Here is an 11804-nt window from a genome sequence, read left to right as displayed (position 1 = left end):
AAAAGTTTAACTGCTGGACACAACATGTCTGAACTTCCCCCTTCACTCAAAAATATGTTTTTTTTCTTGTTCCTACAGGTTAATGTTTAGCTTCACTTTGCGGAATTATGTATGTGCAGAGTTTGACATTTGAAGAGTGTTTTCACATTCATCTGCTGAAAGTGGAAAGTTTCTGTGCTCACTGAAAATCCACTTTTCAGGCGCAATATGTAAACATTAAAACTGAGAATGGACTTTACTGTGAAGTAGGAGACATCTTGTGTGAAGTATTTAAGCTGAAATGAAATATATTTATATACTCATAGAGTAACCAAACCCTAACCCTTTTTAATGAGGGAGAAGGAGTAGGATTTTAACATACTTTTTTTGTGGAAAAACCAAACACAGGGGAACTTTAAGTAGAAGTACATTGGCAAAATGTACTTGAGGTATTAAAGGTAAAGGTATTTATTATACAGGCAGAATTAATCCTGTCAGCGTCACATTAATATATATTGTAACACTGGATTGTTATTACTGATAAATTAATATGCAAGCAGTACTTAACTGTTGCCATTGGTCAGGCTGGCACTGGTTTTAACAATTTTACATACTTTTGGGTAGTTTAATCTATAACAATATATTATATTTCATAAGATGATGATACAGATTGAGTGTAAAATACTCATCTGAAAAGTAAATAGTTAAGATAAATGTAGTGGAATAAAAAGTACAACAGATCCCTCTGAAATGAAGTGGAGTTCAAGTAGGGAGGCCTAGCATAAAATAAAAATACTAAAGTAAAGTATAAGTGCATCAGAATTGTGCAATGCTTGAATGAATGTAGTTAGTTCTATTGTGCTTAAATTTCCATTTTCCGAAGCATTTTTAAGGACTTCTTGTTCATGTTGTTTTAAAAGTTCATCCTTGGATGATTCACACATCTACAGTTTCCATAACCACTGGGGTAACTCCATCTGCTGAGGAAGATCAAGAGATACGATCAGAAGTTCCAGAACAGCAACTAAATGAGCCCTGAGATGAGTTTAAATTGTCAAATCTAGCAAATGTTGTAAAAAACACCTTATGGCTTTGTCTGTTGACATTTTCCTAAATTGGTTATATTCCAAAACAAAATTTCTCTGAAATTAGCACAAACCAGGTGACTCACAGGAAGTTTTCAGGGTTCCTGGAGTAATGGAAGAAATTGTGGAAACAGTGATGGAATTTATTATTATCAAGTAGTGGTATGTATTCTGTATGAATAACTGGTATTGTTGAAAATTTCCCCTTGTTGTTTGATGTTGTGTTGACATACATTTTCTCATAAACATCAGTGACATGACTTCTGCACATTTTCCATTCTATTACTATTACAGTTGTGACATTTCAATTCTTCAACACAACAGCCACCGGAATCATGAATTTTACTTGGCACTATTTTTTCCATCGTAATTTCTGCTAACTACAGAAGGCAGACTTTTTTAGAGGGCATTTGAAGGCATCAACTCTTTCCCCACCCCTCCCTCTGTATGCGGCAGTGTTACTACTGTATGTTAGGTGATATTATCAGAGTACATTTTACAGAGTTGTACAGTACCCTCATAAAATTAATAGATTCTATAGTCTTGTTCTGTGAGGGTGCTTTGTTAAAAAAAAAATCTTAGTGGGAATTCTTTCCCTGCACTTTTATAGACTCTTGCAACGGATCATGTAACTTCTGAAGAAGGAGCTCAGCAACAACCCCTTCACTCTTCTTATACTTACAGGGTCTTTGAGCCTGCAAATAATTATCTTTACTCTGAGGTGCACATCTGAAGCCATGTGTTCAAAATGCTTTACATCTAAAAGAGTGTAAAGGAGGTTCAGTTATAGGATAAATGCATAATATTAATTGTGGAAAATTATTTTTGCCATTTTCAGGTAGTTATACATAACAGTGTTGTGTAGAATGGGATAAGGAATAGGTTACATTACACACATATACTAGCTGATAAAACACTAAAACAATGTTGCAGATGATTCAAAATATATAGTGCAAGAAAACTTTTAGACAGATTAACCTCTGTTGAAATGATCCCACACTAATGAAGACCATGTGGTTCACAGCAGTCTATTCTGAGGTTCTGATACAGACATATGTTATTTTATTATGAAATAATTATAAAATAATCCTCCTTGATGTTTTCTGAGCTCTCGCCTATCGTAATCATTATCTGTACCAGCACTGCAGTCCATCTCTGTAGGTTGTCTCTGGGCTTCAATAGTTTCTGTTTTATTTGACATCATCCAGATCCGTTGATATAAAGCTATTATTCACAATACAGCATAGGTCAGTTTATTCCTCAAACCTAACAGGCTGACCTTCAACATAAGTTACCCTAACCTTTTTTCCATGATAAAAGAAATGTTAGGTGCGCAGTTGCTCTTGTATGCTGGTCCTAACTTTGTTGGTTTTGGGGGGTGATAACATCCAGCATGTGGCAGAGGATGCAGCAACTCCTGTGACCACCATATGACTTTGTAGTTTTTACCAATTGGTCGAGCCAAATAAAAACATTGTCAGTATGTCATAGAAAGCAGCATGTTCTAAGTGAAATGACAAGAGGCTGATTCACTGAGTTGTGGTTGAAGGAGTAGTATTTCATCATGCATGACTAAGTCATAGTACTGCATTACATCTGCAGCATTTGTTGAGGTGAAATGGGAGCTCTGCATGGGCTTTTTGTTACCCAAAGTCAAAAGAAAAAGATACTTAGGTCTATATAATGTGACAAATGTTGGCAGGTATCTAAGGTTTGTCAAGTCTGAATAGAAATTTTAAATATTGTAAACAAATTATATCTTTAACATTCATAGAATGCCAGTTTCAGTTTTGTGTTTTCATTTTAAAGATGCCCTTTATCAAATATCCCTTAAATTGTCAAAGGAATAAATACATCTTTTTAAAGCTTCAGGCTTTTGGTTTAGCTCTGCACCAGAGAAATGCTGTAGAGCAGTCATGAACGTTCACAAACCATAGGGAACACTGCCCCTGGTGGCTAAGGAGTGTATTTTTCAGGGTATCATACTTCTTTTTCCTTTTTTGGTTATCTTGAATGAACCTTGAACTCTCCTCCAGCCACATCGGCTTATATGCCTGAATGCTCCGGTTAAATGCCTATTAACAGCATATCAATAGCAAATACAAATGTGTTGGTCCAACAGTGTGTATTTTAACTAGTCTATCATTGATGATCAGACAGATATGAACCCAACAACACAGTGAAAATGTACCATAATATATTTGTATTAGAAATAACACCACACATTTTACACATGTATCACCTCACATCATGTAGTTCCATCACATGCCACAGGCCAGACCTGACTGTTACTGATCTAGTTCTCATGTACAATAGACTTCCTGACAGCCATCCCAATCATTACATTGGTCAACCCAACGAAGCCTCAAACCCATGCCCATAAAACTGAAACAAGGAAATGTGTAGCTTTTTTTATTTTTATAATGCAGATATTTGCATTGAGTTTTACATACAGGAAAAACCTGAACACTTGTACACAATGTACAATATACTGAAATTATTGTTTTCCTCAAGTGACACATCCTTAATTTGTTCACGAAGGGATTATTTGTTTCCCAATTCCCAATTATTATATGTTTAGCTGCACAAATGTGCTACATGACATGGTTCAAATCAATCTTTGTATCTGTGTGGAAAATGATAAAAGGTATAGGAGATCTACAATGTTAACTTAAAGAAAAGGAGTGAACCACTTTCACTCATCAGCTCTATCAAAAATAATCTTTTGACTTGCATTGTAATTCATGAGCCTTTATGTGGTTGGATGGTTGTGTCTTTTACTTTGATTTGCCTACAGGGGTCATAAATGAGCATGTAATGAATCTTATTATTTACGCAGTGGAGTCATAAACAGTCACTCACAGATGAAGAGAATAACAGTGTGACTCTGTGTGCATTCAGTCCAGTTTGCCAGCTTCTTCACAGAGCCTAAGTATAATAACAGATCATCTCAAATGGCGAAATCTCTTTGCTCTGGGATTATAATAAAATGACCATTTGTTTTTATCACTTAATCTGACCAGAGTAGAAGCAGAAGGAAATATGGCATTAGAGATACAGAGACTGGCCAAGGAGCCTGGTTTGATCCCTGGTTTTGATGAAGATGAAGATGGGCTGAGAAATTACTCTTTCAGAAGGCACTTTACAGCAATGCTCCACTGCATGTATGTGTATGGGAATATGGAATAAGACAAACTTTTACTTGTGTTTTCTTGAAAGTGGCTTTACTTTCTCATTGTTTGGAGTCCCACAGACCCCAATGCTCTATGTCTAATAATAATCATTATTATTATTATTTCAAAATCAACAGTGTGTTATTCCAGATATTATTTTTCTTGTCTTCTGTCCATATTAATGTAGAAAGTGTTGAAGTGGTAACTTTTCCTTTTGCTACAAACTGAATTTGCATGTTTTATAAAGGCAATAAAATACAGGAATTAGCATAAAGCATTGATATTACACCAAGTAAGTAATAAGTATTTTATGTTTTATATATACACATAAATATAACATTTGTATGTGCATGCTTTTGATTGCCAAACAGTCATCCACATTCAAATGTATCCTGCATGGTGACGTTACTTATATTTAGGTCAAGTAAATCCCCAAAAGAACCAATTCATAATTCTCTACAGCAGACTTTTGAAAAATGTCATCTGTTCAAATCATGTTTATAAGCAAATATCATAAAATAAGTAAAAGTCATGAAGTACTAATCTGATAAAACAACATTAAATATACCCTCCATGTTTGCTTTATTCTACTTTGAATAATAATTTGTGTCTACTATGGTTTTTCCACAAAAAGGTCTTGTTAAAAACTCTTAAATTACACCTCTGTCCTTCTCCCTCATTGAAAAATCCAGAATGTATGAATATGCAAATGTATTTCCCCTGAAACTACTAGAAACAAGATGTCTCCTACTTCACTGAAAAGTCCTCTGTATGTGCTCTGGAGGATTGAAATTTTCACATCACACTTGTATATCATATGGTATAATATGATGCATACTGGTGATGATGCATGTTTGAAGCTTAAACTCAGATTTTGTGAGAAGTGAGCATAGAGAAACTGTTCCCCAAACTCTGCATATACATCATTCTGCACAGCTTTAACCTCTTATATTAACTTATAATGACCTTTTGGTTGTAAAATTAAAAGATTTACATTTAAAATGAGACCAGGTTTATGACTGTAATTAAAAGGGTTTATTTTGGGTAAATTATTTTCAGGCATGTGCACAAAAATGGGGTGCCTGGTAAGAAGTTAAACTAATTAGACTTTAAATAGACCCATGTTGAGCTGGAGCCTCCAGGACCCCAAAAAGAACATTAGGATTACTGCAGATACATTGTTGAGTGACATTTTTGTGTATCTCAAATTCTTTTCAGTGAGTCCCTTTTAATGGCAGAAATTGGCTGATTAGCAGCCATCCGTGAGCAACTTTCAACCACGCTTGTGCCATTTCAAAGGTGTTTTTAGGAGTACTATATTTGTGAGAGTGAAAAGACCATTTTGGAATCCATCAGCCACATGGACCACAGAGCTTATTCCTGTATAGCCTTGATGGCAGTCAGCCACACAAACCTCTGGTGTGAGTATTTGTCATGTTATTCCTACAGCATGAAAACACGTCCGATGAATGAAAGACTGAAAGACTAAATGGTTCAATCAGTAAATCCCCATTAGCCTTCATGTGTACCCCGGCCTTCCCTCAAACAGTTGACTCTTGGCTGAGCTGATAAGTCCCTCTTTATTCCGCCGCCTGCTGCCATAAAAGCGCCGGGAGCTCATTGTGCGGAGGGATCTGATACGGACTACACCCAGCCGCTGCCTCACTGCCCTGGCTTTCTTTGCTGCCCCAGCCTTGACGTTGCACAACGTCGAAGTGCGGGTTAGATTGGAGACTCTAAATTCGTCTGTAGGGCTTTTCCCCCCTCAATTTGGCTGCCTCTCGTTTGGTAACCTCACTTCCAAAGCGGTAGGGCTTTTTTATACAGCATCAATTTCTTGAATATGTCTTGGCAAAGCTACGTGGAAAACCTGATGGCCGATGGCAGCTGTCAGGATAGCGCCATTGTTGGGTATACGGACGCCAAATATGTTTGGGCAGCACATGCCGGTGGTACTTTCAACAATATCACGGTAAGAAGGCAAAAATGAAGTAATTCCTGCGAAGGTATGGTTCCGTTTGACAGTGTTGTTATGAATCACCCACGCAGACGCTCGCCAGACTGAATAGCGCTAAAACCGTTACCTCGCAGGATCTACATGACGAGCGAGCTAACGGTACCGTGTTAGCGGAGGGGGCTCCAGCTAGCTTATCGGTGGCCTGCCGCGGCTATTTCCTGCTAAGGAAACATTGCAGGATTAGACCTCGTGTGGATCAGATAAGACTTCACTCATTGTAGCTTGCATGTACCTAAGGGTATAAGGCATTTAGTTACCTTCTTAATAAACACTACTCAAAAAAAAAATTAAGACACTGATAAATGAACCTAACGCTAATTTTAAACCAGCGAGTAGACGGTGTCTGACTTAAAGGAAGCGTGCATGCTTTTGTGTGCACGGCCGCTTTGATTAGTTAACGTTAAGCCGCTGCTTTACCGGCTACCTGTGGTTAAAACGGCTAACACCGCCTTGCGTTTGGTCAGTCTGCGGTAAACTCTCCCTATTGTTAACACGGGGAATGTAGCAGCATATTTACACATGAATATTCTGAGTGAGGATGTCATTGTGTGTTTTTTAATTCATTGAGAGGGCTGGCATGAGTGCTAGTCCGGTGCACACACACATACGTCACTTCACTTCCGTTACTCACTGCAGGCAGAGGCTGCAAGCTAACATTATTGCTTGGGTTGTGTAAAGTTACAGACAATTGTGATAACAGTATCTAAAGTGTTGCACGTTTCCAAGCTCTGCTCTCAAACCTCACCTCTCTCTCTCAATATCAGGCATGAATAATTGGTCCCAGCTTTGCAGTTTTGCCAACAAGGGCAGCAAGCAGCAATTGATTTAATAACAATTATTCTGTGGAAAATGGTGAAATATGCTCACTGATCTTCTTGCATATTAAAAATTGCTTGTTTTTCTGCTGACAAACAGTCCAAAACCCAAACATATTCAGTTTAGTGTCATACATGATAAAGGAAAGCAGTGTATCATCACACTTCAGAAGCTGGAATCAGCAAATATTTGACATGGTTGCTTGTTAAATGACTGAAATAATAAATTACTATGAAATTGGTTACTGATTAATTTCCTGTCAATCAACTAATCAATTAATTGACTAATAATTTCAGTTGTGTTTGGAAGTATGACAACATGAGTTGTTGTTTTTTTTAATATACTTTTGAATATTGTACTGTTGTAATATTATGAACGTTACTGGTTATCTAACTGGCAGCATATTTGTTGCATCTATCTGAGGATCCATCTGCAGTCTTTTCAATTCTGTGGCTTTGTGTGTATTTCAGTCTCAAGAAATTGATGTCCTTATCGGTAAGGACAGGGAGACCTTTTACACCAGCGGTCTCACTCTGGGCTCAAAGAAGTGTTCGGTCCTCAGAGACAGCCTCCATGACGACGGAGACTGGACAATGGACATCAGGACAAAGAGCCAAGGAGGAGAGCCTACATACAATATCTCTGTGGGGAGAGCCGGAAAAGGTAAACGTCTAGTTTCAAAACAGTTGATTTATTGCAGTTACTAAAACGCTGCTTTTGTGGGTCAGGACACCTTATTGTTGTTTTTTTTTTTTTCTCTATTGTGAAAACATCACATGGTATGAGAGCTACAGTACCTGTCAACAGATAGGAAACACTTTATCATTCAAGTGATTGAGTCACACCTTTGTGACTTAGGAAAGTGCAAAATGAAAAGTGGGTCCGTTTCACCAAATTTGCAACATGAGGTTATTTTCACCTGTTTGTTTTTGATGCATGATAATCAAAACAAATAGCATACCTGTGGGCCATACCTGTATTTTCTTGATTAATCGATGAATCATTTGTTCAAAAAAAAATCCGAAAATTATTTTTAAAAAAGCCCATCTCAGTTCCCTAGAGCTCAAGTGGACATTTTCAAATTGTCTTTAATCCAATCAATAGTCCAGATTCAAAGATATTCAATTCACTTTAATGTAAGACTGGCAAAAGCAAGTTCTCACATTTGAGAAACTGGAATATTTATTAATTTTCTGTTAATCGACTAATCTTCTCAGTTCTAATGGCAACGTTTTGCGATCTGCAGGTAACAGGGCTCTAAATCTTTTGTGAAACGGGCCCCAAAATCACATCATCCTACATTGCTCTCAGGCAAAGAGACATAGATGCAGACTTGTCAAGTTAAAATATTTTACATATAGTCTGATTTGCATCCTAAACCTCATGTAAGCCAAGGTTTGCCTACTCCGTCTGTTTGCCCTCGTGGTCCTCAGTGTCTGATATGCTTCAGTGTTTCTCACAATTTGAGAATTAGTGCAGGTCTGACGTCAACGACTTGGACAGTTGGTACAAAATGACTTTTCTAGTCTATATAATCATACTTAATCAAGAAAACGATGGCAGACTTGTGAGAAATGCTGATTGCAATCAAAATCAAACTGTTTTTCCTTTTCATTTTCCTAAAAGGTGCTCCTTTTTTCTATTCAGAGATTTCCACCTGTCACCTTCCTGCTCTGCATGTTGTAGTTTAAGGATAGTCACAAGCACAAATGAAACATTGCATGTACCAACAAGTGCAATGAGACTCTATAGTCTTAACACATAATCATATAGAATGCTCCTCCTTCATTAGTCTCTGGCATGTATCTTTTCATAGTCTTGATTTAACAGAATGAGCCAGTCCCGGCTTGAGTGCTGTACCCTCTGACAATAAAGGTTTTCTTTGCATTATCTTCTTTGCAGTATTCACTGGCTCATTAGTGTTAAGTTACATCTGGTTTGCTGTTAAAAGCAAGAGGTCTGTCTGGACCAGTCAAGTGTGCTTTTCTTCCCTGCAGCTTATAATGGTTACATTTATTTAAAAAAAAAAAAAAAAAAAAAAAAAAGCTTCACAGGTGATATTCAGCTAAAGGCTATGGAGGATCAGGGCTGTATGGGAAATTGCTCACTTGTTCGCACATTGATTATTGAATATTTAACAACACTATTGAGTAATAAATTACAATTTTTGAAACTACATTGTGTCAATTGGTAAAAATGACCTAGTACAGTCTACCGTTGCAAAGAACACCTGCAGACATGAGCCCTGCATATAGCACACAGTATAATATCCCTGCACTGCACACTTCTGGTGAAAATACCTTTACTTGGAATGCCTTTCCTTTACTTTTCACTTTCTTAACTGTCCCTTTTTTCTATCTCTTCTCTTTCAGTTTTGGTTCTTGTAATGGGCAAAGAAGGGGTCCATGGAGGCGGATTGAATAAGAAGGCTTACTCAATGGCAAAATACTTGAGGGATTCAGGGTTTTAATGTTTTCAAGCTCACTTAGATAAAAATTGAGGGACAAAAAGAAGAGAAAAGAAAATATTGCTGTTAAGATTTCTCCTGCAAGCAGTCAAAATGTCTTGGAAACGTTTTAATAGCAATGAAGAGTGGTAAGATACTGTGTCACCTTTGTCCCTCCCCCCTTCATCATGTGGGGTGGGGGGGGGAGACTCTTCAATTTTGTTCATTTCTCTTTTTTTCCTTGTGTGCTCCAGTATTGGTTGTAGTCATGGGAAAGGAGGCGGTCCATGGTGGAGTTCTTAACCAGAAAGCATATTCAATGGCTGATTACCTGAGGAAGACTGGATATTAAGCAACCTCTCCACCCATCCATCAACTTAGCAGCTCACTCCCACTCACCGCATTGTGTTTGACACTACTTCCAGGATTAGATGACAAACAATGTTACTTCCTCCCCAGTGTACTTTTATACACAGCCTTTTGTTTGCTCCCTCATCCTCCTTTTGTTCCCCACTTTAACATTGTACTTCTCATGTTTTTGGCACTACAGTAATGGCATGTTCATTGAAATGGTTTAAATGTTTATTAACCAAAGGAATGTGCAAAAAAAAATGATAGCAAAGTGTAATAAAAGTGTACAACAAATTTGGACTCGCCTTGTATAACATTCACTTAGCAAGTGGCTAATACTCCAAGGGGAAGTACACATGTAATGGTGGTGTCAGTTTGCATAGTTTTGCTTTTTGAGCATAACTAAGAGATGCCGGGTTCTTTTTTTTTTTTTTTTTGTTTGTTTTTCCTCATCAGCATGTCGGCATTTAAAAGTTGCATGCATACTCTCTCCAGTATACAGATCCCAGCCCTGTCCCCTCTCTGTCGAAGCGTTATATTCCAGCCAAAACCATCTTCTCATCTGCCTCCATCTTCAATTTTGTTAAAGCCTCCATTAAAGAAATGACAAATTTCCTCTGACAAAGTCCTGTATGTGTGTACCAATTTGCCACCCTCAAGCGCAACTTGTTTTACCCTCCATCACATGCTTTTCGCTGTTGTACCTGAATGTGGTCTTAAAAGTTAATGATGTGGTGTTGGGCTGTTGTTTGAGTGTAGTGTAAGGTCAGCATTGCTGAAGTCTCAAGATATCGTCATAATACTTCACCACATCCTGGAGTCTCAGTGGACATTCCACCTCTGTGACAGCTCCGACATTTGTCAGTCAGCTCCTGCTATTTGTAAATTTTGCTGTAAATCACTACACACTAATGTTATGTAAAGTTTTTTTTTTTTTTTCTCTCCCCTTCGGACCAATTGTCATAGAAGAGGGTTATCAGAATTGCTTCAGCTCATTCTGATAGTTGATTGTTGGCATCACTGTAAATCATTAAGGCAACTTCAGATAACTGTAAAACATTTAACTGCTTCTTTAGACTTCAACACTACTTAAACTTTTCATCACTAATTAATTTGTTGCTAACTTCATGTTCATTAACCAATGAAACGGCAATGTCATTTTACTACAGTATGAATGCATTTTGACTGTAAACCCAGGCTGTTGGACTCCAACACCTTGGAATTATTTGCCTTGTGCTTTAGTCATCAAAGGTGTATTCACAAATTGTCATAGTACGGTACTTAGAAGTATATTTAAAAGAAAAAATGATGCTGTGTACACTAAACATATTGAAAATGGTGTTGGTTGGAATAAGAACATTTGTAAGTTGTCTTGTGAAAATTTTCTGAGAATAACTGTGTATTCTGTGCCATAAAATCGATCTGATCTGTTGCTACTACGAGTTGGATTTTTAACTGCTGCCCCAGCAAGAAGTAACTTTTAATGGCACTTTCCTAAGGGATATTTTGGCATCAGTAATCTCCAGACTTTGTGGAATATGTACAGAATTAAACGACAGAAAAAAACATTTGCAATATTTTTTCTTTTTTTTTCTTTTTTTTTTCTTTTTTTTTGAGTTGGAAATTCCTTCCGCCACAAAATCTGCTATTTCAAATGCCATGAATTGATGAGACATCTTGTTTACAGACAGATCAAATAAAAGTTATTCCAACCAGAGGTAAAGCAAGTATGTCCCGTCTGTTGCTGTGAGTACAAACTTGTCTGCGGACTGATTCAGTCTATAGTTCAGTCTCAAGTATTCAGTTCAAAATTATTTTATCAATGACACACGACATGAAATGTTTGCTTGAAAAATTAAAGTGTTAGGGGATGTAGTCAAGTAATATCTCATTGTGTTTATGAGTGTGACTGTAAATAAGTAGCCCCAAGTTGTGAG

General features: G+C 37.3%; 1 protein-coding gene across 2 annotated transcripts; it reads left to right on the top strand.

Annotated features, from left to right (window-relative positions):
• Positions 1-5862: 5862 nt before the first annotated feature.
• Positions 5863-11584, top strand: LOC137193886 (profilin-2-like). 2 transcript variants are annotated; one of them, XM_067605318.1, is made up of 3 exons: positions 5863-6209; positions 7541-7733; positions 9443-9764. In XM_067605318.1, exons 1-3 carry the CDS (start codon positions 6081-6083, stop codon positions 9538-9540), a joined length of 420 nt encoding a protein of 139 aa, XP_067461419.1. In that variant the 5' UTR covers positions 5863-6080; the 3' UTR covers positions 9541-9764. The 2 variants fall into 2 exon arrangements, with proteins under 2 accessions (XP_067461419.1, XP_067461418.1); XM_067605317.1 differs by lacking the exon at positions 9443-9764 and adding an exon at positions 9771-11584 and having other exon boundaries at positions 5865-6209.
• The last annotated feature ends 220 nt before the right edge of the window (positions 11585-11804 follow it).

The sequence above is a fragment of the Thunnus thynnus genome, chromosome 12 (genome assembly GCF_963924715.1).
Source record: "Thunnus thynnus chromosome 12, fThuThy2.1, whole genome shotgun sequence".
Taxonomy (NCBI): domain Eukaryota; kingdom Metazoa; phylum Chordata; class Actinopteri; order Scombriformes; family Scombridae; genus Thunnus; species Thunnus thynnus.
Note: the sequence above shows the minus strand (reverse complement) of the source record. Positions and strands in the feature narration are given on the sequence as shown.

What these genes read in the sequence shown, in the direction of transcription:
- LOC137193886 (XM_067605317.1), top strand. Translation starts at nt 6,081, where the DNA reads ATGTCTTGGCAAAGCTACGTGGAAAACCTGATGGCCGATGGCAGCTGT. An exon ending in GTACTTTCAACAATATCACG is followed by an intron (nt 6,210 to 7,540) that starts GTAAGAAGGCAA and finishes TGTGTATTTCAG; the next exon opens with TCTCAAGAAATTGATGTCCT. An exon ending in TGTGGGGAGAGCCGGAAAAG is followed by an intron (nt 7,734 to 9,770) that starts GTAAACGTCTAG and finishes TGTGTGCTCCAG; the next exon opens with TATTGGTTGTAGTCATGGGA.